The sequence below is a fragment of the Centruroides vittatus genome, unplaced genomic scaffold, assembly GCF_030686945.1.
Source record: "Centruroides vittatus isolate TY-2023 unplaced genomic scaffold, ASM3068694v2 contig_347, whole genome shotgun sequence".
Classification (NCBI taxonomy): Eukaryota; Metazoa; Arthropoda; class Arachnida; order Scorpiones; family Buthidae; genus Centruroides; species Centruroides vittatus.
In genome coordinates this window covers 705165-730969 of record NW_027122171.1, presented here as the reverse complement: position 1 = coordinate 730969, position 25805 = coordinate 705165, and the positions used below count along the sequence as shown (strand labels likewise).

The 25805-nt window shown below is 28.5% G+C and overlaps 2 protein-coding genes across 2 annotated transcripts in view; both read left to right on the top strand.

The window, feature by feature from the left end:
• Positions 1 to 3360, top strand: part of LOC136974300 (protein dispatched homolog 1-like) — a 35129-nt gene extending 31769 nt beyond the window's left edge. The window contains exons 6-9 of the mRNA XM_067269138.1: positions 36 to 318; positions 434 to 1234; positions 1329 to 1527; positions 1704 to 3360. Of these exons, the coding sequence (XP_067125239.1) occupies positions 36 to 318; positions 434 to 1234; positions 1329 to 1527; positions 1704 to 3360 (2940 nt within the window). The remainder of the gene's footprint in view (positions 1 to 35; positions 319 to 433; positions 1235 to 1328; positions 1528 to 1703) is intronic.
• Positions 3361 to 3698: 338 nt separating this feature from the next.
• Positions 3699 to 25805, top strand: part of LOC136974302 (serine/threonine-protein kinase D3-like) — an 86901-nt gene continuing 64794 nt past the window's right edge. Inside the window, 6 exon segments of the mRNA XM_067269140.1 lie at positions 3699 to 3790; positions 4576 to 4707; positions 4815 to 4884; positions 17797 to 17886; positions 21000 to 21146; positions 21268 to 21406. Of these exon segments, the coding sequence (XP_067125241.1) occupies positions 21003 to 21146; positions 21268 to 21406 (283 nt within the window). The 5' untranslated portion in view covers positions 3699 to 3790; positions 4576 to 4707; positions 4815 to 4884; positions 17797 to 17886; positions 21000 to 21002.

Sequence of the window (25805 nt, the reverse complement as noted above, 5' to 3'; positions counted from 1 at the left end):
GGGCAAAATAATCTAATGCACTGGTTAAATTTCAGGGTTTCGAATCACGTGGTACCGAATTGTCGCAAAGAACCACGGCATGGAAGCACCTGATGGAAAATTCCGGTATGAACGGATCTCTCAGCATGTATCTGACTAGAAACGAAAATCAGATTATATCCGGGAGGGATGACAGTAGATCGTACTTGCCTCCTTTATCCGCTAATGCAACCACCATTATTCTAGAGAATGAGAAGGAAAGCCTCAACGAATTCATAAATGGTAGAATGAAGAACAACCAAGCAAACGACAGGTCCAATTTTTTCTGTAAAGATCCAGGTGAATCACACTAATTTAAATTCATTGCAATTTGCTTAACGGTAAGATTATTTAGATGAACAAAGTTATAGTTGGAAGAATATTAATTCTATTTTGGCTCCATCGATTTTTTTAGGAAGAGGGAACGTTCGTGTCGTTTTTCAGTCTTCTGTAGAAAACAGCAATCTCTTTACTCTGAAATCGTTGTTATCTATCTGCGATCTTGATTATAAGAAGCTGAGGAACGATGCACACTTCATCGATCTCTGCAGCCACGACGGATCTCACGACTGCTGTCGAAGTTGGTCTCTTCCCAATTACGTGGCCCTCCTCACCAATCATTCCTACTGCAAAGACATCACACGAGACGACGTCTCCTACGTTCTGAAAGTACTGAAAAACTGTGCGGGCTTTTATCACGATTTAAAACTAAGCCACGACTGCACCAGTAATCCTAACCTGTGCGGGGGTGTACCTCACGAATGCACACGACATAATGCGGTTTATAACATCCTACACTTTTTGGCCGATTCCAAATTTCTGATTTCTAAACGCGGAGACGAATCTTCTATATCTTCTGTATTAACTTACACCACAGTCTTCCTACCCATTCATCAGGGGATCGAATCCCTCGATTACTATTACGATCTTCAACAGAAAGAACTTACAGACGGGGTGACGGAGGTTATAGGGATGGAGTTTGGATTAAAGCACGTTTTACTCGAACACGGGCTCTACCACGACGCCATTTTCGCAATTATAGCTGTCCTCGTTGTGTTTTTGTGTATTTGGATGTTCACTACATCATTCCTGTTGACGTTAATGACAGCTATTGCCTTGACATTTGCTCTAGGAACCACTTACTTCATGTACAGAGCGGTGTTTAGGATACCGTATTTTCCTCTGATGAATGTCCTGTCGGTTATTATTCTAATCGGTAAGGGACAATTTAATTCACTTTAATTACATTTAATTACTATTAATTGCGTTTATATTGCCGTTTCTTAAAATTATTATTATTATTATTACAGTTATAGTTACGACAGACGTGTTTGTTTATAGCAAGACGTGGTTATCGATAAAGACGGATAAGTCAAATGGAATAACGACAAAAATTGTACGAGATACTCTCCAGCAATTCTGTCCGTCCATGTTGATTAACAATATTACAATCGCTGCAGCTTTGTATAGTAACATGTGCAGCAGCGTTACGGTCGTCAGATGTTTTAGGTAAGATTTATTTGTATATTAATCTAAACAACGGGCCGATCTGCGCATTTACCAGATGACGACTATAAAATTAAGAAAAAATACTGTTGTACTGTACATTTATGATAGTCATTAACGATTCGTTTCGATTTTTATGAAAATATTTAACCATTCCTAAATATTCTTTCCTTTTTAAGTATATTTACAGGCACAGCGGTGATCGTAAATATGCTTCTTACTTTAATCTGGCTGCCAGCATCACTCATCATTATAGACAGATGGTTCTCTAGCACATGTTGCATCTGTATTCCTCCGTTTGGCATCTATCTTCCTTATTTCCAAAAATTTCAATGGTGCTCTTACGGGTGCAATATCTTATGGAAATTTCACTACGGTTTCACGGATTCTTCCAGGGTCTTTTTTGAGAAAATACTTCCGTGTCTCATCATCAAACCCAGATGGTTCTGGCTGATCATACTCACCTCGCTGGCTTTGGGAAGTGCAGTCGTTGTGTTCTTTCAACCGGCTCTGTTGCTACCGATCAGCAAAGAGATGCAAATATTTGGGTCCGAACACCCCTTCGAAAAATACGATTTACTTCTTAAACAGTTGTTCTGGTACGAGAAAGAATCCGATCATCAGACATATCACAATTTACCGATTAGGATAGTGTGGGGCGTGTTACCCGTGGATAATGGACACTATCTTAATCCTCACGATCGTGGAAATCTTGTCGTGGATCGCAGTTTCCTGATAACTTCTAGAGAGTCTCAAGAATGGCTACTGTCATTTTGTAAGAAGTTGCACAATCAAACGTTTTGCAAGCCGACTTCTCAAATGCCAAAATCTAGTTGCTTCATAGAAAATTTCAAATATTGGATGGAGAGGATGTGTGTGGACGGTGTGTCTCATCAGAATAGGACCCCGTGTTGTCAGACGTCAAAATTTCCTTACTCGGCTGACGTTTTCAATTTATGCATTCGTAAAATTATCGCCATTCTTCATTATGCCCCGAGTTACATCTTCACGTCGGGTGTTGCCGGTCCCAGATTTTCTAAAGAGACGGGGGACGTTGGAGCTATTGTTATAGAATACGGGAGCACAGTGTCTTCTACGGGCACTTACGAAGAAATTAAAGAATTCGTTACATCCGTTGATACTTGGATGAAGTCTGCTCTGAAAGATGCACCCGCAGGAATGAAGAACGGTTGGTTCGTTAGTGACATGGACTTTTATAATCTTCAATCTTACTTATCAAGTGGCACTCTAGCCATAATTGGAGTTGCTGTGGGTGCAGTATCGCTTTCGTTACTCGTCACGACAATGAATCTGTTGATTGCTTTCTGTTTAATTGTTACAACCACTTCGGTTGTTTTAGTTACATTGGCTTCATTTATAATCCTAGAGTGGAGGTTGCAAACGGTAGAAACCCTTTTAATTACTGTAACAACTGGTCTATCGGTGGATTTATCTATCAGATATGGTACCTCTTATCGAAATTCTCCCCAAGACGATAAAGAAGGAGCGTTGGTTTATAGCCTTTCCAGATTAAGCAGTCCAATAGCAATGGCAGCTGTAAGTTATTTTCTAGCCGGAATTATATTGTTACCGACATCAATTATCGCATTTTTACAGATAGGTGTATTTTTGATAAATAAAACAATTATAAGCTGGATATATTCGACGTTCTATCTTCATTCTTTGTTAAGTGTACTGTCCCCGTGTAGAGATTACTTTCAAAATAAGCAGATTCAACACGACAAATCTCTCTACGCTCTATCCGAATCGACAGTTTCTACTTCGAGCATAAGTTGCCCTCGCAAGTTCAAGTGTCGTGCGATCATCACCAGTTAGAACCGTTATCTGTTAACCGAATAGGGACCAGGAGAAATTACGCGAAGAAAGGAAGATCTGGAAGCTTATCACTCTTCAAGTGCGACGATCCTTCTTGGTATGGACACCCCAAAAAACCTTCCAGGAAAGTGAGCCTTCCTGTGGTGCACGTTAGTAACCCGATCGATCCTAGCCCAAGACACGTTTCGGGTGCTACAAGCGCTACGACTTTGGTGGGTGTAGACGACGATAGAGACTCAGTTTTAAACTGCCGAAAGGAACAAGAGATGTGGTCACCTACGGAAATCCTAGTGTAAATTCTAACAAAAATAAAAAAAAAAAAAAAAATGCCCACCTATGGACATCCTAATGTGAATTCCATCGTAAAAATGTAGCCTAAAATGTACATCTGTAGATGAACGAAATATGTACACCCGTAACCGGTTACGAGGTAATTCTTTTGTACAGTTAAATACGCAGGAGCGTAACCAATCTACGTCGGGTAGATTTGTATAGTTTATTCTTTAGACGTGTGTTTTCCACCTCAAAATGAATGTTAAACTGACGAGAAAATTTTAATTTAGAGAGATTTGACATTATAAAAAGTTGATTAGTATAACTGAAATATGTACCATGTGCTAATTACAGTTTAATAAAAAAATAATAATAATAAGGAAGAAGTTTCATTAGGTAGTATTTTCGATGTAGCCAAGGGGAGGATTCTTTTAATATTAAAAATAAAATAAAATAAAATTCATCTCGTTTAGGAAGCAATATAAAGAATTCAGATGAAGATATTACAGTACCATTATTGAAAGACCTTATTTTATTTTATTTTATTGAGTTACGGATCAATAAAGTTAATAAGCAAGAGAATGTAGAGAATCGTAATCCCATCTTGTTAAGGTTGCCCGAATTGTCCGAATGGAGATTAGGAACACGAAATTTATTTTCTAAGAATAAAGGACAGATAATCCCTCTATTCTAAAAGAAACCTTACATAAATATGAGAATTTACATGGAAGAAAAACAAGAGAAAAACATTATTCCGATATCAGCGAATGATGCCGATGCATCTAAGCATCGTGAGTAACTAAAGAAAGAGGAAAGGACATGGTTAATCCTCGTTTAAAAAAATTGATATTTAAAAAAAAAATATCGGTTTATAATCCTTACATTTATGTGAATAGATGACATTTTTGATTTTTAAAAATATTTTATGAGGTCTTTTTAAAGGGATAAACCGAAGATTGATTTGATTAAGCTTCAAAAAATGATCTCTGCGAGATGTCAAAACATATTCTTAAGAATAGCGATATGAATAAATAAGTAAACAATGGAAGAAGCGCGTGACGTCAAAGTTGAAAAGTAAATCCCCTTTTATTTAATAATTCTAGAAAAATTTCGATATTTAAAAATGTTTTTATTTTTATTTTTATATTTTTGTTTTAAAAGAACTATACTTTTTTTCATAGATTAAAATTCAACGAGGAGAAGAGAAGAATTTAAAAGCTATCAATTTTTAAGTTTTGAATACGTTTCAAGGTTTTTTCTTTTGTTTTTTCTTTCTTTTTCTTTGGAATATGATTCTGTCAAGTTTCCAATAATTACAATTCTTTACTTTTAAAATATTTTTCCATTTAATTTTCTGTTTTTTTAAATGTAAATTTTTATAACCGAAATTTATTCCAGAAAATTCAAAATTTTGATGAGTTTTTAACAATTTACATCGCACTTTTTTCAGGAAAGTTTCAAGAAAAAGTCAAGAAACTTTGATGAATTTTAAGAAAATTCATCAAAGTTTCTTGAATTTTTAACAAGTTATAAATATTTTATTTTATAAAATTCTTTTAATATTTCATACCGTTACTGCATTATAAAACTTGTGTTTTATATCGATTGTGTTCCTGAAATTATTTTATTTTTTAATTTTCTGAAATTATTACGACCTTGATAGAAATTTGCAAATTAAACATTTCTAGCGCGATTTATGTTTACTTTTATGATTAAATTATTAAATTTTTGTTTTTTATTTTACTCAAGAATTTAGAACGTTATTAAATTCTTGATTATTAACAAGAAAGAAAAATTAAGGTTTGTAATAATTTGCTGTTGACATTAAGCGATTAAAATATTTTTTTGAAAAAATCAATAAGACTGCCTTTAAATTATAATATTTAGATAATAAAATTTTTATACTAAACTCTCTTTGAACAAGTCTACTAGAATTTCTACGTAGAATATTTTATGTAGGATGTCACGTCAAAAATACAAGTTAATTAGCGCTATTCTATTTTTAACATAGCTGGCCACCAATCTTAGCACACTAAACTAATTTATCTTAACTAAATAAAACGTTAGACTAGTTTATACGCTACTAAGCCAAGCTCTAAACTAGCTTATACGCCACCAAACCAAGCTCTAAACTAGTTTATACGCCACCAAACCAAGCTCTAAAGTAGTTTATATGTCACCAAACCAAGCTCTAAACTAGTTTATACGTCACCAAACCAAGCTCTAAACTAGTTTATATGTCATCAAACCAAGCTCTAAACTAGTTTATATGCCAGCAAACTAATCAATAAGTACAGTCGATCTTACAATAACGGCCACTTTCCAACATCGATTACCCTTATACAGCGACTATTTTTTACAGTAACTTTTTTTAAAACAAAATTACATGCAAAACAACCCTCAAACAACGACCATTTATGTTCGCGTCAGTGGCCGTTGTTCAGAGGTACTAGTTTACATTATATCAATAGAATACAAACTGTGTAAAAAAAAAAAAAAAAAAAAAAACTTCAATTCGATTGGTAAATAGAGAGGCAATTTAAGCGAAAATAAATTAAAATTCGAAATTTTAATATTAGAATTTCATACAAAGAATATAAAATTGAGGAGTGACGAAAAACGATTCGATTTAAATTATTTTAATATTATATAAATCTAAACATATTTGAATTTTGTGGAAGGAAAAACAAAAGTAACAAGATTGGCAAATAATAACGTTCAATAAACTGAAACGTTGAAGGCATCGATTAAATTTTACAAAAAGTGCCAAAATAGAATAATAAACAAAGTGGTAAAACATACGAAAAATGGGGGGGCAAAAAGACAAAATTTCTTTCACAAAAATAAAGATTGGCTCGCGCCTTCCATAAAATTACAAGTCTAGAAAATTTCATAGCAAATTCCTTCAAATGACAGATTATCAATAAAATATTTCACGAATAAAGCTTAAAAATAGTTATTGTTTTTTAAAATGAATTTTAAAATAATATTAATTAATACGAGCAAAAATTATTATGGCATCATCACAATGCCGGGCTGCAATTTTTATTCATATTTTTAATTTATTTAATTTAAAATATATGCCCTCGAGTGCATTGCCTCCGTAAATTATACTTTTCCCGATAACAACTGAGTGGTGCAGGTGATCTATGTAACTGCTTTCTGAGAGAAATTTTTGAATTGAAATTGCGTGACTTCCTCTTTAGATAGGAAATTCGTATATAGTTAATCGGGGCGTTCTGCCCCAAGCCTTTTATATATGATCTCGAATTTTATCTATCAAGCACCGTTCTCCAGATTAAGAAAAGACAGACAACCGGACGACAGTGTGGATTTATTGGTCTACAATTTTTTAAAGTCGCGGCCCAAATTATACATTTTTCAAGTAAAATTGAAGCAATGTTAAGGAAATATTAATACTTTAACATTTGAACGAATAGAATAAACCAGTAAAACTTTCATAAAATTGATGGATTCTGATTTAAAAATAAATTGAAGTTCTTTCTGAAGTCGAATAGCATAATCTTTTTAATATTTATTAACGATCGATTCGTCTTAAGTTAATCAAGAAAGAATAGCATTGAGGATCTTTACACAACTTTTTAAAACAGAATTTCTGTTTATAATCTACAAAAATTGAAGTTAATTTAATTTTAATTAAGTTGAAAATTCTATCTTTTTTTCTTTCTTATCTTTTGATAAATTATAATGCTTTATTTTATGTTTTTCTCTTCAATATATTTCGTTATTTTTTTTAATTTTATCTTTGGTTTCTTTTGAGTGGAGTTATCCTATTATTTTAGCTTAAATACTAAAGTTTGTGCAAAAGAATAATGCATTGTAGAAGGATAAAGAATGATGGAAGAAGTCTACAGGAAGTAAGAGAATAAAGTAATTGAGGTTTTGTTCTTTTCCTTTATGACAATTTGCTATTGTAGAATGCTATTGAATTGTGTTTTACACGATTACAAGCGTGTGATAGTAATGAAATAATAACAAAAGATGTTCTGCACTTTGTAAGATCTAATTCTGTAGGGGGGGTTTGTACAATTTGAAATATGAGACAATGATCGATAGTTGTAGAGCTGATGTTTAATCTGAAGATGGATACAGTAAAAAAAAAAAAATACAGTAAAGAAAATATAGCTTTAAACGTGTTTACTTTATGAAACCTGTAACAGCAATCCAAACTTAAGGAAGATTTTTGCAATTTTTGACTCTTCATCCTGTGGACCCTTTTAATCGTTCCTATCATGGGTTTGGCCAAACTCACACCAGGAGCAGCTGGATGTTGAGATACGGGACACGTCATATCCGGGACTGACCACTCCCGAAAAATTCCTGGGATTGCTCGCCCGGATTTGATACCGGATCCCCAGACGGTAGGCTAAGACCATAACCCTTCTCGACTATCCGATCGTCGTAACTTATATACTACATAAAATAGTAAAAAATTAATAATAATCAAGTTTTTGTCAGTTTGTAATTATCATTTTGAAGCACGTAATGTCGTATGAACACGAAACATTAAAAAATTTGACGAAAAATTTCTTACATTAATACTTGACTGAAACTATAAAGATTTCAGTGTACCGCTCTGAGGAATCCGGGTTTGAGTTCGAATCGATTTTCAGATATATAGTCTGGTCCAAATGCGCCGGTCATCGTTCCTTATATTGGATAATCTGGTATTACCCTTCATCATCTAGCCATCGCTATTGATGAACCTCCTGGCCACGATAAACATGAAAAGCATATATAATGACTTATCAAAGAATGAAAGTCCTCCATAGTTTGAAGAGAGAAAAAGTCCACAACAATAATTTCATATGTTCAAAAAAATCGATAAATTTGATATTATTAAAATTCAGATTAAAGGCTTAAAGTAATATATCGAGTATCAATTCGTTCGTAAGTTTGTCTGCCAGTGTAAATTGAAGTTAAAACTGTCAAACTTGATGGATAGCTTTTAATAGGAAAAAGATCGTTATGTTGGATTTTTATAACTTTATGCAATAAATACTTTTTTAATAATTTATTTTTATTTATTTTAAAGAAGGCATTGTCCGATTAATTGTTTGTCTTGTTTTGGCTCATAGAATCCTCGAAGTCGGAAATGGAAAGAGTATAATTTTTACTTGTTTTTAACTAAAAATTTTTTATTTTTAGTGTGATAAACTATCTTAATTAACATTTCTTATATATATATATAAATTTATAACTAAAGAAGTTTTGCAAATATTTAACATGTTTAAAATATAATTTTAGTAATAAACTTGTTTTTAAGCTCAGAAATAAAGTTTAAATTACTAAAAAAGGAAAAAAATGCATAGTTTAATCAGTCAAAATTTGTTATTTACATGTAGATATGATATTTTTTCTTTAATAAATGTGCACTTTTTACAAATAAATAACTTTAAACCATGGTAAATAAAAGAAAAATTTCACCCGTATATAGGCAGTTCTCCATAAAACATGAAGTAAACGTTTATAAAGCTTTTAGCGCTTATCTAAACGGCGATTGGTCCAGAATTTAAAACAGGACATAAACAGACGAATCGCATGTTACGTTTTACTCTTCCAATTAATCGTAAATTATACTTGCATATTTAACAAAGAACCGCCTGTATATTTGCTTTTAATTTTGTTGAAAGCGAGAAACGATTTTAATTTAAAAAAATAACATAAAGGTGTTTAATTTATTAGTAAATATATCGAAACGTTAAATATTTAATCGTTTAAAATGTTTTAATTTTTTTTCTAATTTTAATTTTAATTTTAAATAGAAAGTCGTTAAGAAAAACTGGTAAACTATTTTATAGTTGGATAAATAATGGCATATACTGTAAAGAAATGGTGTTTTTGATGGAGAAAATATGCATTATTATACTGTATTTATTTTTTAATTAAATTGACAGCTCGATTAATATTAGAGAAGTATTTATTTTAGTAAAAAATAAAAAGCTTAAAAAATATTAAAACAAATATTTAATCTTTCTTGGAAGTTTTGTGTAAAATATTGCAGAATAAATTTTAAATATTTAAACAATTGTGAAATATTTGCAAAGACATCTTTAATTCTTGTAAAATATTTGAAATTTTTCTATTTTTTTCTCTGATAAAAGTACAACAAATTCTTGTAAGAAATTGTGAAATAAAAATATCTTTTGCTGGCGAGAATACACGAATTTTACGTTAAAAAAATTTGTTTTTTTTCTAAAAAATACAAGAAACTTTCAAAAAGAATTTTTTTTTAAAAATCAAAATACAATGATGTTTTTTCTTTTCTTAGAAGTTGTAAAACTCAGTTTTACAATTTCACATAAAATATACAGGACGAAATTTTGTTAGAAACAAGAGAAAAATACTGAAAAGAGAAATTGTTTCTGATAAAAATAGAAGAAATTTCATCCGATCTCATACATTGTAAAGAAATATATATATATATATATTATACACTGTAGATAAGAAAATAAATTAAGATAATAAAAAAAATTCAGTAATTTAGCTGCATTTCTGACTATTGAGACCATAAAAAAATTTCATATTAGTTAGAAAAGTTGAGACGAAAATTGGACAAAATTTTTTATAATAAATCTAAAAAAAAATGCAATTAGTGTATGCCAGACTCCATTTATTCTTGTTAAATTATTTACTAAATAAATTAATAATTAAATAATTGGGCTGCAATTTGAAAAAATTGCAGCCCAATTATTCTATCCGAATACAAATTTCAACTGGCTTCCGTTTGTCTGTCTGCCCTTCCTTAATCTCGATAATAGTATTGGATAGATTAAAGTCGAGGCCAGACATGGAAAGCGTAGAGACAGAAGACCCCGATCAATTATATATGAACTTCCGGTCTGGAAGGAAAGTCACGTGATTTCAATTCAAAAGTTTTCCCCATAACGGAGTTTACATGGATGACTGGCACGATTCTGTTGTTATCGGGAAAAATATGGTGTACAGAGGCCAGACACTACTAATTTGAGATAGAGAACATATATTTTAATTATTTTATGTAATAATTAAATAATAAAAAATGCCATTAGTATATGCAAGACTCGTTCTTGCTAACTTATTTATTAAATAAAATAATTAAGTATTTATCTACTCAAGAAATTAAAAACAATCGTTTATTAAATCTTAAAAAAGACTTTATTAAAAATTTTTATTTATTGATTTCTATCTTTTTATTGTATTCAAGAGATAATTTTTGTATTTTCTTTTACTAATTAATAAATTAAAAATATATGGAAAAAATGTAGTTTATTATTAAGTCATTTAAACGTGAAATATATACATACGTACTGTACAGTACATGTACTGTATATACATAGATACAAGATGACCCAAAAGTTAGTTAACGATTGAAAAGCTAAATTGCCATCGTATACATTGTAATCATTCTTTTATATTTTCAGAAAATTTGTAAAAGAAAAGCATTATTGTGTTGTTCTCAGCTTGAGATTTACATCTACAAGTGTGTTTATAACACATAGAACACGGTTAACGGATTTTTGGGCCGCCCTTTACCTCGTTCAATGGGTTATTTATTTATTTATTTTTATGTAAATTTACTTAATATTTAATGAACACGATTAAAAATTTTTTTTAAAATTATCAATTGATTTCGTAAGAATTTGCTATTGTATATACAGGACGGCTCAAAACTCGAGTAGCCGTGTTTTCTTTCACAATATCGATGGAAACATTATTTCAAGTAACACGATTAAGTATTTAATTATTTGGATTTTGGATAGTGGTTGTTTAACTAATTTTTGGTCCACCTCGTGTGTATGTTGTTGTCTATTTCTTAACATTTTTCCAACTTCGGTATACAGTATTGAATGTAGGGCAGAAAAATATTATTTAATTAGTAAAGATTTCGGGATAAGTAAGTAAAAAAGCACAGGAGAAAATCTGATTTATTTGATTTTTGTCGACTTATTTTCTTTACTTTTGTTTCAAATTTCCTCTTCCCCCCCTTTTTTTTGTTTGCTTGATTCTTTGTATTTCCAAGTGCCTATAGAGAAATATACTGAGTTTAACATAGGCAAACACGTTTCTTGTTTCACTATTTGTGTTCTTTTACAGTTTTACTTTTTTGGCTATTATATATAAGAGGGAAAGTATGACCCCCCAAAGTTTTACATTTTTGGACTCAGGACACCTTGAAATGTCGAGAAACACACACACACACACACAAATATTCGTGGATTTTTCTGTATGTTAGTGTGTGTGTATGTGGTACGATTTTGTTCACCCTCTTCGAAGCTTAATAACTCCTGTGCTTTTTGTCGAAAATTTCTGAAATTTTGCAGGGAGGTTTGTGTCTTAGAGGAATTGATGCTATTAAATTTTGGTGATTAAAGTTGAGGAGGTGGGATGATAAAGGGGGTCGTGTGTGTCTCCTGTAGGGTCGAACTTAATGATGATTTTACTGGTTATTAGCATTTTCAATTCTTTATAAAATCCATCCTTACTCTCGAAATTAATCTTTTTGCCATTTTATAATAGTTCTTTATTTTTTTTATTTTATTTTTTTTTTATTTTATTTTTTTTTTAACTCTTTCCGCCCAGTGGGCACTAAGAGGGCCTCTTATAGCAAGCCCATTATGGGTTCGGCCAGGCCCACAATGGGGCGGCCGGGTGGTGAGGAACGGGGACCGACATATCCGGACGGACCACCCCCCGAAAAATTCCTGGGGATTTTTCGACCCGTCCGGATTCGATCCCGGGTTCCCCAGGGCGGCAGGCTGCTAACCTTGACCGCTCGGCCATCCGGCCATTTTATAATAGTTAAAAATATAAAAAGTGTTTTTTTAAATAAAATATTGCAACAGATGGTGGGAAAGTTAGATTTAGTTTAAAAATCGCAAAAACGTTCATTTTTGTGATTTGTTTTATTTTCTTCATAATTTAGATCATAAATGTAAATGTATTATTTTCTTGACAAGGAGAAATACTTCTTTTAGAGCTTTCGATCGTATTTACTTGTTATCTTAAGTGTACAGCACGCGATTTAATTATCTTTATGACGATTTCTACGCTCGTCTGAGTGTCTGATCGGCATTACTTTCGATAAAACTTAGAAAAAAAGAAGCTTAATAAACGGAAGCCATTTTCTTATAGCAAATTTTTCTTGTCTATTTAATAAAGCCTATCGATGTTCATCGGGCAACGAAGTTGTCGTCTCGTCGCGTTGCATTATTTAGCGAATGCACAGCCGAACTTTGATTTAGCGCCTCTGAAATTGGCGATAAAACGAGTGCGGCATTGAAATGAAGAACTTCAAACGTTAAGAATTGTAAAGTAACGAGGTCTACATACAAGTTTGAGTTTGAAAGTCACTTGATTCGATGATAACGCTATCATTTGTAATAGCCTAGTGTAACTAGAACAGATATTAGGGAGGCCCAAATTAGAACATGTACACCTTTATTCACCCGTGTACTATTATGGATGTAGCCAATAGTGCTGTGGATCATAGTAACTATAAGATAAACTTTAACTAGAAGGTATAACTGTACTAACCCTCTAACTAGAACACACACAAAGACAGACAGACAATACACATTTATTTAGTAATTCACAGATACGGAAGAGTCTCGGTCTCAATTTAATACTTATGGAGAAGATTCTTCACGAGAAAATATTCATTAGTGCTTTGCAAGCGGTGGCATTATATAGGGGAAGTTTGACTGTGTATTATAACAAAAATTAAGCCCCATATCAGATTTTAAACCAAATTCTAGCTCAAAATTACTGTATTAAATTGCTTAAAATTAAAAAAACTTTTAAATTGAATACAGTATATTTCACCTTTGACCTTTATCACTTTTAATTATTATTATATTTTGAATGGTAACATTTATTAAAATAATAACATTCGAGTTACATTCGAATCCAAACAAGAATTAACAAAACGTTAATTGTTAATTCAGCTTCGAACAATTATTATTCCTTTAATTAATATGCAAATCGATACGGAACTTGTTTAACTTAATTAAATGCTAAACCAATCGACAAGGGATTAAAATAATTAATTTTTACAATTTTATATTGAAAATTTACACAATGCTAATGCTATTTTCCAGGTTTATATTGAAATTTTAACGTTTCTCCTCGTAGCAATAACGAAACGTTAATATTTCGATAGTATAAAGTAACAAATCTAAGAAAAATGTATTTATGTGTTTACACAATTTAATAGATTTGTATCATAAATGTACAGAATGCCACTAAATGTAAAACAAGAAAGTTATTATTATCGCTCTATAGAGTACTATGAAAAAATCCAGCAATGGGTTGCGTAGCTTTCCCGGCAAAAAAGTTAAAATTATGTACGGCTCCATCTGTTATGAGATTTTATTTAAAAAACTATTTGAATTATAAAATGGCAAAAGCTTAATTTTGAGAGTAGAGACGAGTTTTATAAAAATGCTAAAAACGAGTAAAATCTTCATGAAGTTCGACCCCACTCGAGATACGACACCCTCGACTGTTAACCACCAAAATTTAATAGCGTCGATCCCCAATACACAAATCTCCCTGCAAAATTTCAGAAAATTTCGCCAAAAGGCACAGAAATTATTAAGCTTTGAAGTGGTTGAACATAATCGCGCCCCTCCACACATATTAACATCCATACATACAGGAAAAATCCCCAAATTTTTTTTGTATTTCTCGAGGTCTCTTGAGTCCAAAAATCTTGGGGGTGAGTCATATTTACCCTCTGTTATGATCACAGCCAGGAAAGTAAAAAATTATTACTAAATCTTTATTTTAAACTGAATAGGCTCTTATAATATATGATAATAAATATAAGTTGCTAAATACGAAAAGTAATTCTACCCAATATTTTTGATAGTGACAAGACTATAAAATTAAGAAATTTTCCTTTTACAACCCTCATTAACATTATTAAATTGACATGACATTACATCTATTGACTTTAATCTTCGATATTAAAAGAATTGAACATCGTTAAAGTTTAAAGTACCGTGTTTACAACACCATTAATCCATATTTCATCACTTTGTATCGTGTCTTAATTTTGTTTAAGCATTAACAACACAATTAATCGTGCCAATTAATTAACGGTTGTGTTGTATACATAGTTAATTGCGTTGTAGACGTAACTTGGTGTATTTTACAACAGCACAATGCACTTCTGTAATATGTTTCTGCAATAACTATAAAAATAAAGAAGAATGTAATACATACCTCCTGCAGGTAAGGAAACTTAAATGAAATGTTATTCATTGTACAGAACTTCTTCAACTACACTTGTTGGCATAACAACGATACCTACAATGGTCGAGTTATGGTAGAAGGGTCCATATTTACTCTTATTAACTGATTACATGGATAAATTTTCGTAACAAAATTAGATACTTTTATTTATTACAGTTGCATTTTTCTCTGTTCTTACATCCCCATTTAATAATTAGGTTAGTAACCTTCGCTGAATTGTCTATCTTTTTTTAAATTTACAGAATCAACGGCGCCAAGTTATGTGATGTGCAATAAGAGTCGTTTTTCATTTATATTAGATGTAATGGCAGCAGTTTTTCTTTTGTTTTTTTATTTTATCAAGGTTTTTTTATGCCTTGTAAATCCTCTGCTGATCTGGAGCCTATTTTAATCTTCTTGATCCTCGCAGACACATATTGCGACATACTGTCCAGTGCTAGACATTATATAAGCGTCGAGTGTCGCGAGATAAATTTCTTCTATAAATCAGCTTGCAAAACAAATGATATTTGTGAAAAATTCTGTTGTAACGGTAAATTTATCCATTATTTTTCATCGAGACAGAGTTATAAAACTAGGGAATCAATTCTTCATTCTTCAAATCCAATCGAAATTTCTTGCAAGCACGAATACTCGGATCTTCAGGCGACTGAAGAATAACTCCAAGAATATCTATTTAAATGAATTATATCTAATTTAGCTCGGTAAGTTTAATAAAAAAAGATTTAATTTAATCCAGTAGCAACCGATTCCAATTAGCAAAACGTAGTTAAACTGTCAATTGAGATTTGGAGCAACATCATTTAAGTCTGTAGAAGAGGATTAATGTCTGGAAAACACGAAACAACATTTGATTGCAGTAAATATTAATCGTGTAAACATAATTAACTTTATAGCAATTTTTTCTGCTTATTAAATGAAGTAATCGTAGACACTTGTTAAAGTTTAGAAAATACTGTGTTTACAACACATTAATTAATTAACAATTAATCGTACTGTATCGTAACTTAGTGTTTAAATTTTAACAATGCAATTAATTGTTTAATTAGCACAACTATCAATTGTGTTTTGTATACAATTATTAAACTAACAATTGTATTTTTTTGAATTTTAACAATACAATTAATCGTACCAACAATACTAGTTAACAATTATAATTAAGGGTATTGATCGCATGTACAGTACAATTAATAAATTATATTATAATTACAATTAATTGTGTATACACAGTTGATATTAATTACAACTATTAATTACTTATATTGTTGGCCTAGTTAATCGCGTTTAAAGTTTAAAAAAAAACATTATGTCTACAATATCATTAATTATATGTACAGTACAATTGATAGCTTAATGATTAATTGTTTTATAGGTAATATGAGATAGAAACACAATTTATTAATTAATTAATCATGCTGTAAACAAAGCGCAGTAAATAAAAAAAGAGGGAATAACAAAGTTTGTAATTTTGTTTTTGTTAAATTAATTAAAATTGTAATTACAAAAACATATTTTTGAGTTTATTATTACTTCTCTCCAGTGATGAAGATTTATTTTCAAGTTAAATAGGAGCATAGAAAGTGGGAAGAAGGAAACAATTCTTCAAGTTTTATCATGAAGATATTAATTTTTGTTTCCTGAAAAAAGTAATTAACACTTGTAAGTGGATCTTCTCGCCTTGGTTATAAACAGATGTTAAATGTAACTGAATCGAGAATAATTAAATTTACAAAAGGTTAATAACCGTACAAAAGCAACAAATTCAAGAGAAAATAAAATGAAATTCGAATTTAATATTGAATTTTATGAATTAAATGCTATTTTTTTAGAATTATCATAAACTTTTATTGTTAGTTCTTCTTGGTACTTGAGTAATAAAACTGTTTTACTATCAACAAAACTTTTTAGAAAATTTTAAAATAAATGTTTGAAGTTTATAATAAATTTCTTGAGGCATTTTTTTATTTTTTGTTTTTATTAACATTATTATTATTTTTTTCATCTCACCGGAAATTGTTTATTTTCATTTCTCAGAAAATTGTATGGCTGATAACAAAGTTGTTAAAGTTTAGTAATAAGAAATTTCATTTCGTTTTGTTTTATTTCATATTTTTGAAAGTTTTAAAGCCTAAAGCTCAGTTTAATTTAAACTTTAAAAATTTTGAATTAAATAATTGTATGAAATTATAAAATTATACATAAATTAAGGTCTATTTATTTATTTTTAATTTGGAATTTACAGTATAAAAATTGCTGAGATAAATTAAAAAAATCTAATTAAGATTAGAGTTTATTAAATTATACATGAATTATTTACTACTATTTTTTAAAATTTATATTACATTAATTACCATTTACTTTTAATTGGGAATTTATAGGATAAAAAGTTGCTTAAGATTTAATTTTAAAGAAAATTTTAAATTTTAAAACAATTTTAAACCAGAAAAATAAAATTTTATCTTATAAATTCCAGTTTAAAAGTGAATAATTTATGTACAATTTTTAAAAATTTAAATTTAGCATTTAAATATCTAATTTCAACACAACCTTGTATTAAATATAGATGAATTTGTATTTAATATTAACATCTATTATATTTAATTAGCATGAATTACAATTTAGAAAAAAAGAATTGACTCTCATAATCCTAAATTAGTGATTTTAATGAAGCATTTTCTTTAAATAACTTTTTAAATCTTTAAATGTTTATTTTTAACATGTATAATAATTATCATAAATTTTAATTTTTAAATATATTATTATTATAATTATAATCTTAAATTTATTACATTTAAATTTATTAGTATGAAATTATATATTTTTAAAAAATTATTGTTATTGTTTTAAGTGATGTATTTTATTGTTATTGCTTCTCAGTTAATTTGTATATGATAACTCTAATAGATAGTGGTGCCATCTAACTGGAGTGAGAGGCAATAATGTTTGTTCTTTCCACCCAGTAAAGAAGACGAAGGGAGATTCAGCGTGAGAAACGTAAGAGAATGTCATCTTCTATATCTAATTATCTCTAAACTTTTTAATGTTATCAATTTTTCTAGTTATAAGCGTTTTATGTAAGAAGATTAAGTTGATCATAACAAATGTTTAAGTAATATACTATGATAAGTGTGATGTAGTTGTCAATCAATGAGTGAGGATGCAAGATACATTTAATGGAGAATATTTTAACCTTAATTCGCAGGATAATTGAGTTTGCTTGAGTCTTTTAGATTTAGATTGTTTGTCGGGTCGAAAAGATCAATAGATGTTGAAAGCAGTCATCGGGGATGCTGGAGAGGTTTAGTGAGAATGCCCCGAGGATGCTGTGATCCATCCAGGATGCAGAGTGATTCTTATCCTTTTTTTTCCTCTGGCTATTAAAATACTGTGTTGTTTTTGAATATGTTTTTTTTAAATATATTATCTTCACTTATTCAGTAAAAATTATCATTTATAATTTATCTTCTTCATTTTTCAATAAAGATGATAGATTATTGAAGGGTAAAATTCATTAATTTTTATTTAAGCAGTCAGAAGAGAATTTATAAGACTGTTGCCACTTTTTAGTTACACCCTACTGTTAATGTTTCCTTATCCCTTATTGGATTTATTTCAAAGATATAAAATTTTTAATTCCAGTTTAAATATGTAATTAAATTAAACTAAATTTGATATTATTTAAAAAATATATAGACCATTTATTTTAATTTAATTTTATAGTTGTGTGAGATTATTTCATTGATTATTATTAATAATTGATATTATATTAATGATTACAAAGACAATTACTATTATTTAATAACCTTAATAACAATGCGTATTGTTGTTAAATTATATAGCATTCGTACAGATGATTTATTTCTGGTTTAAACATAATAAATTCAATAAGCATTGATGTGCTTATTGAATTTATTATTGAATTCTGCTTTTTGTAAAAATGAAACTTATCTTCTCTTGTAGTAAACAGATTTTTCTCTATTTAAGGGACACCAATGATATAAAAAATGAGCTTATTTTTGCAATACTGGCTGTTCTCAATAATTTTATACAGTAAAAACGTCTCTTTTTTCTCATACGTACAATCTTTTCAATATATACACATTCCACAAAGACTTTATGAAAAATTCTGACTTCTTTATGCATTTAGATATAAGAAGATTTATATAATGTCGGTTTATATACGTGTCTATTGATAAGAAGTTTAGGTAAGATGATGACATTTGAAAATAAGAATCAATATAAGATATATATTTATTTATCTTTGATAATAATAATAAAATTAATAACTGATTAGAAATATAAAATGTTGAAACTTATATTCACCAACAACAAATTTTATTACAAAAAATAAATGTGTTTCAATTCGAGTGATTATCTTCAGGTTTATACATTTGATAAATTGAATGATCTAATCTTTTAAATTCAATCATTTGATTTAAAGAATTTATCATTCAATTTATAGAACATATAAACTGAAGATGATCACTCAAAATGACTGAAAACATCCCTTTTTTTATAATAATAAAATTATTATAAAAAAAATTGCTAGTAAATGTGGATTTGACCTTTCTATCACGAGAATTTTTTATTTTAAATTTATAATATTGAAAATTTTTTTTTTCTTCAAACCACCAGTGATACTATTTATAATAATAACAAATTTATTTATTTTTATTTTTTTAATATGATTGATATTTATGTATAATTCTTTCTATTGTATGTTTGAAAGAAGAAATTGTCTATGTATTTGACTATCATTCTTCAGATAAGTTTATTTTTTTTATTTATTTTTTAGTTCTATATTATAATTTTTAAATACAAAACAGTTCTTTCTGTAAGATATATTTCACTGAATTTTTATTATATTTTTCTACAATAGACTATCTGATAATTATTTCAATATGATTTGAAGCAGTGTGGAGCTTCTAATTATATTGAAATTACTGTAAGAATGTTAGACAAATAACAAAATATGTGTTCAATTGTAATGACTTTTGCAAACCTGGAGGCATCGACTTCTGAACTTGAGTGAATGTGGTAAGTAAATTTGAGTGAATTTAGTGTTGAATGAATTATTTTTCAGTGTAGAAAAATGTACAATAATACTCAAAAAAGTATAAATGTTATTCATAATTAACTGCTTTTATCCTACTTATTTTTTTTTTATATTAGTAGAATTTTTTTATTTAACCTACTGACATTGTTAGTTATAATAAGTGGAATTGAATCAAATGTTAGTCATTTTAAATTAGAAAATTCTTTTTATGCAGTTTAAAATAAATATATCTTAGTTTTGGTTATAAGTATTTAAAATAAAGAAATGTATTATTCCCCATCCTTCATCAGTTTAAAAACACTGTTTCTCTTCTACGACATCGTGGCTAAGGAACTGGTAATGTTGATTTTAACTCTGGTGATGTTGTCATTTCCCATCTCTCAAATACTGTTCTGCTGCTCGAAAGGGTGTGAGTGTATTAGTTCCCATCTCTTGTCAATGATAAGCACTTGAGCAGATATGAACTTGGATTCTCACATCATTGGGTTGATACTTTACTGCAGGGATGGGCAACCTTTTTCTACGTAAGGGCCGCATTTCAAAACTTGAACTGACGTGGGCCGCACACAAGAGAGAAGAGGGGGGGAACTGTCGGTAAATCACAATTCTTTATTCGTATATAATTATAAATTAGCATATGTATACTTAATATAGCTTCTGGCACCGATTTAAATGTAATATATCGGAAATATTTGGTTAAATATTAGTCACCGCTAGTTTTAAATTAGTTCGGATGTGTGTGTTAGCCGGTTTCTTGTTTTAATTTTTACTAAATTCATTGCGAAAAAACTTTTCACGAGTATAAGTTGTAGAAAATAACGTTTGAATTTTTTTTGAATATATCATTAAGCTGGGAAATTGATATATTTATTCATATTTTATGCTACGCGGGCCGCAAAAAATATTACTGCGGGCCGCATGCGGCCCCGAGGGCCGCGGGTTGCCCATCCCTGCTTTACTGTGTCTGTAGCTAGCTATCTGCCAACATAAAATAATAATAATAATTTACATAAACATATTTAATTTAAAGTATATTTTTATTTCTTTACAGATTATGGATTTGCCAGTTTTAAATCTTCCAGATGAGATAACTTTTATTCTCCAGTCTGGTTTGGCCAAAGATACTGTCACAGTTAACATTGCTGATTTGAATTTAAAAACTTTAAAAGATCTTGCTTGTGATTTTATTAATAAAAAAGTAATTATTATTATTATTATTATTATTATTATTATTATAAATTTTTTAAAAATAGACTAAATTCAATTTTAAGAAAAATATAATTTGGAAAATAAAATTTAATTTAATTTAATTTTTACAGTTTCCAGATCATGGACTGAACAGATTAAATGAACGCTTAATTCTCTTCCGGCATGAATACAAATCTGGAAATTTGTTATTGCCAATAAATGTTGCTTCCGAAGTTTCTGATGGAACATTAGTCGAAATTATTCTCTCTGGTAATTATTACTTCACATTTAATTATTATAAATTTATTCCATTTAAAATTGAATTTTCTGAAGAGGAATTTGTATAATTAAGAAATGGTCAAGAATAAATTTTACATTTAGAAATTAGATATATAAGTAATGGGAAAAAATAAATATGAAAATAAAATGGATACTTTAAAATTATTCTAATGGCTTCAATTATTTAAAATTACTCTTTGATAATTTTTCAATTTTCCTTATTTTTATACTTGTAAAAACTATTATAATATTAATCTATTGATCTATATCTGTTAACAATGGAAATTACATAATGATTGTGATTCTGTAAGGAAAAATTAAAGTGATTACATTATAAAAAAAAAATATATATAAATCAAGAATAGTCAATAAATACACTATGTCAAATCAAATATTAGGAATAGAGATTGGCTCTTTAGAGGATAAAATCACGACTAAGAGACAGAAATATATAATAAATTTGATTAATAATCAACAAAGTCATGAATGTTATACAAGGAAAATTTATTAATAATCTATAAAGTTCATTCCCATACATTTATTTAATAAAATTTTTTAATAATAAATCTTATCATATGAATTTATTAATCAATATAGGAGATTGTCATGTAAAATTAAAATACAGTATTCCACAGATAGGAGTAATCATGCTAAGATGTTTTGGTATATTGAAATTATTTGGAATTAAAAAATAAATGAATAAATATTGATTTAAAGACAATTTGTGTAAAATATATAAGATTTGTCATTTAAATATTATTTAGAGTTGTTATTGATAGTGAATGTTATTATATTTAAATTTATTAGGAATATTTATATAACAATTACAATTATATTTAATTTTATTTTTGTTTATTTTATTATATAAATCTGATATAAGAACAACAAATGTGAACTGTTTATTTTGATTAATTTATTGAATATTGTTTCATTTGTATATATGAATTAAGCCATTAGATTTATTTCATTAATTTCAAATGGAAAAGAAAAATCATTAATAGAAACCTTAATGATATAATGAAATTCAATTCTTCTTGTCAATTTTTTTTATTTATATCTAAAAATGAGAGAAAAATGTGATAAAAATTTAAGTAGTTAGAATGTAATTTAATAAATATCTTTTTTATTTAAATTATATGAAATAATAATATTATTCTTGAAAGAAAAGATTTATGTAAATCTTCTTAAGTACATAATATAATAAATATTGTGATGAATAAATTGCAGAGATAAATGCACCCTTCTTCAATTTTTTTAACAGGAAAGAAAATGCATTATGTAGTTTTGTATTGATTTAAATAGCATTTTATTTACTAGTGTATTGATTAAAATTAATATAGTTATTTAAGCTTAATAATACTTATATTGTAATTGCTTAAAAAGTTACAAGGATAAGGGTGGGCTTCTGCAGAAAATTTTCTTGTGAAAGAAGTGCTTGGAGATAAATAATTAGATTAATAAATTTTTATTTAATTATATAATTTTTTGGGATTTTTTTCCATAAGCAGATTATGGAACTGCATCAAAGTGGTCCCACAGTCGAGGGTGTAATGTTACATATCTCAATCATTTTTGCGATTATAGTTTGTGAAATTTTTACAGGGGCAAGTATCTCATTTGCCCCCTATGCAGATACCCATGAGGATATGGTTTTTAACAGTTATAAAGTATAAACAATTCAGAACAACTTTGAAAATTGTTTTTTTTAGAATAGTAAATGCTGTCAGGTTGACTTAGAGTTTTTCTCAACTGGCAAGTTATGATCTTTCACATCCTATCTCACTGCTTATTGATTGTGAATGATATTTCTGGACAATCTTATGATCAACCAGTATGTCAAGGGATGACAACTAAAAAATGGGAATTGTTGTTTTAGAGCTAGAAAACTAGAAATAATGAAAGTAATACAAGAAAAAAATAATATATAGAATGTTGTTGTTGTTGAATTATAAAATAACTCATATTCTTTTTGTAAGATTATTTAGTGAATTTCATTATCATTGATATGTTAATCAATTTAGTAAATTATTTTTATAGATAGTAGGAACAAAAATGGTTGTAAAGAAATACAAATTAAGTAGTAACTATCTTCAAATTTAATCAAAGATAGTTACTACTTGTTACTAATGTTGAAAAATGAAAGTATTTTTTATTTTTCTTTTTTCTATTCAGAATATTTTTAATATTTTAGAAATTAAATATTGTGTTAAGATGGCCAATATGTGTGTCTCAACTAAGGGGGATTGTATAGATTTACATCTTGTTAGATAAAGATTTTTCTTCATTATTTGTTCTTTTTTAGTTATCAGGTCTATTTAGCCCATTTTCAATGAGTATTTCAATATGGTAGAGAAAAAAGATGATCAGAAAAGTGCATTAAGTTGTATCATGTATCAAAAGTGCATTAAGTTGTTTCAATGGCTAAGATTTGATTTGGTTTATATTTATGCTGCTCCTAACATTTCATACAATATAGAAAAGATGATTCTCTTATTTGATTTCCTAAGAATGAAGAGGTGATAATTCAAAGATTATTTTATATTCTAGATATTTTTAAAGTTTTGCTATGTATACCAATAGTATAAAGAAACTAAAATCCTTTTAACATTTACTTACAAGCAAAAAGAAAAAAGTTTCTTGTTTTTACTATTTATAAGCAGATATCTAAAAATTACAATATTCAGAATATATGTCTGTATTTTAAAAGGATCCAGTAGAGAATCTATAAAATGAGGAATTTTGTTATTTTTGTTGTTCAAGTGCAAGTGTATATTCAATTTCGATTGTTGAATTCCTAATTCTCTATTTTAAGAGCTATTAAGTAGTAGTTCAAACTATTTTGTATAAAGTTAGCTTTAATTTTATTTTTGATCCTTATCATTAGAAAAATTTTTGTATATCCAGAGAACAAATTATTGATGCCAAAATTATAATAATCTGTTGTGTATAATTTGATTTACTTCATGAAAATATATCATTATAATTAATTGTAAATATGAATTGAATTAAAAACTGATAAGATATCTGAGCGTTTGTTAATAATAATGTGTATTAATCAGAGTACTCTGACATACGAAAGTTGTGCAGAGAGTGAATCATCACTCCACTGCATGCAAATCTTGTAAAATTATTATGGCAAAATTTTCTAATTTAATAGAATTAAATTAGAATCTTGTACAATATTAATCTGATACAAGATATTATACCATAATAATAATAATTGTTACCTTATATTGGGTTGGCCCATAAGTTCTGGTGTTTTTTTTTTAAGTGAAAATTTTGCATGAGAAATGTAGTTTTGGCAATGCATTTTATGTTATTCAATAGCAAATTATGCTCTCTACAAAATAGTGTGTTTAGTTTTTTATTCTGATATACTTTTTGTTCTTTTCAGGTCAATAATGGAGTGTAAAGTTGACAAAAAAGAGCATTTTTGACCCCTTCCTAAGAGGCTTGCTTCTTTGCCACACACTTCACAAATCTCTCGAGCAGCTACTGTGGCTTTGGCACCTCAATTAAATGCAAAAAGCAGAAGGCGTCAAAAATGCTCTTTTTTGTCGACTTGACATTCCATTTTACTGACCTGAAAAGAACAAAAAGTATATCAACATAAAAAAACTAAACACACTATTTTGTAGAGAGCATAATTCTCTATTGAATAACATAAAACGCATTGCCAAAACATTTTATTTTTCACGCAAAATTTTCACTTAAAAAAAAAACACCAGAACTTATGGGCCAATCCTATACCGTAATTATTATCATGATTAAATACTACTAATAATAATATTATTAGTATTTATATTATATTAACATTTTCATGTTAATATAATATGCATTTAATTTAATCAATTAAATTTATGGCTTATAAAGATGGAACATTGTAACTTTTAAATTGTTAAAGTGAATAAATTTTGATGGCCGCTGTAGGGTAAAAATGTTATGAAATTACTGTTGTTTGTAGTTAAAGTATTATGATGTTCAAAATTTAGTTGTCAAATCAGACATATAATAAGGGAGGTGAATATGTCCCTGGGTCTTAAATGGAAAAGGGTGCCATGAATTCTTTTATGTTATTGACAAAAATTAAATTTTATGTTAATGTTAATGTTAAAAATGTTTAGAAAAATCTGATGTTTTTATAAATATATACCCTGGGTTCCACAAATCGATATTACTCCTCAGTGAAATAAATTCAAAACACTTTTTTCAAACTTTAAAAAATTAATGAAATTTTAATAAGGTGATATAGCTTACATCTTAATCAGACAATACAAATCAATTTATTTAGAAATTCAAATATTAATTCTAAAACTAGAAACATAATATATATGTATTATATAGTATGATAAATTTTAAAATGTAAATTTGAAACTTTTTAAATTTTTAT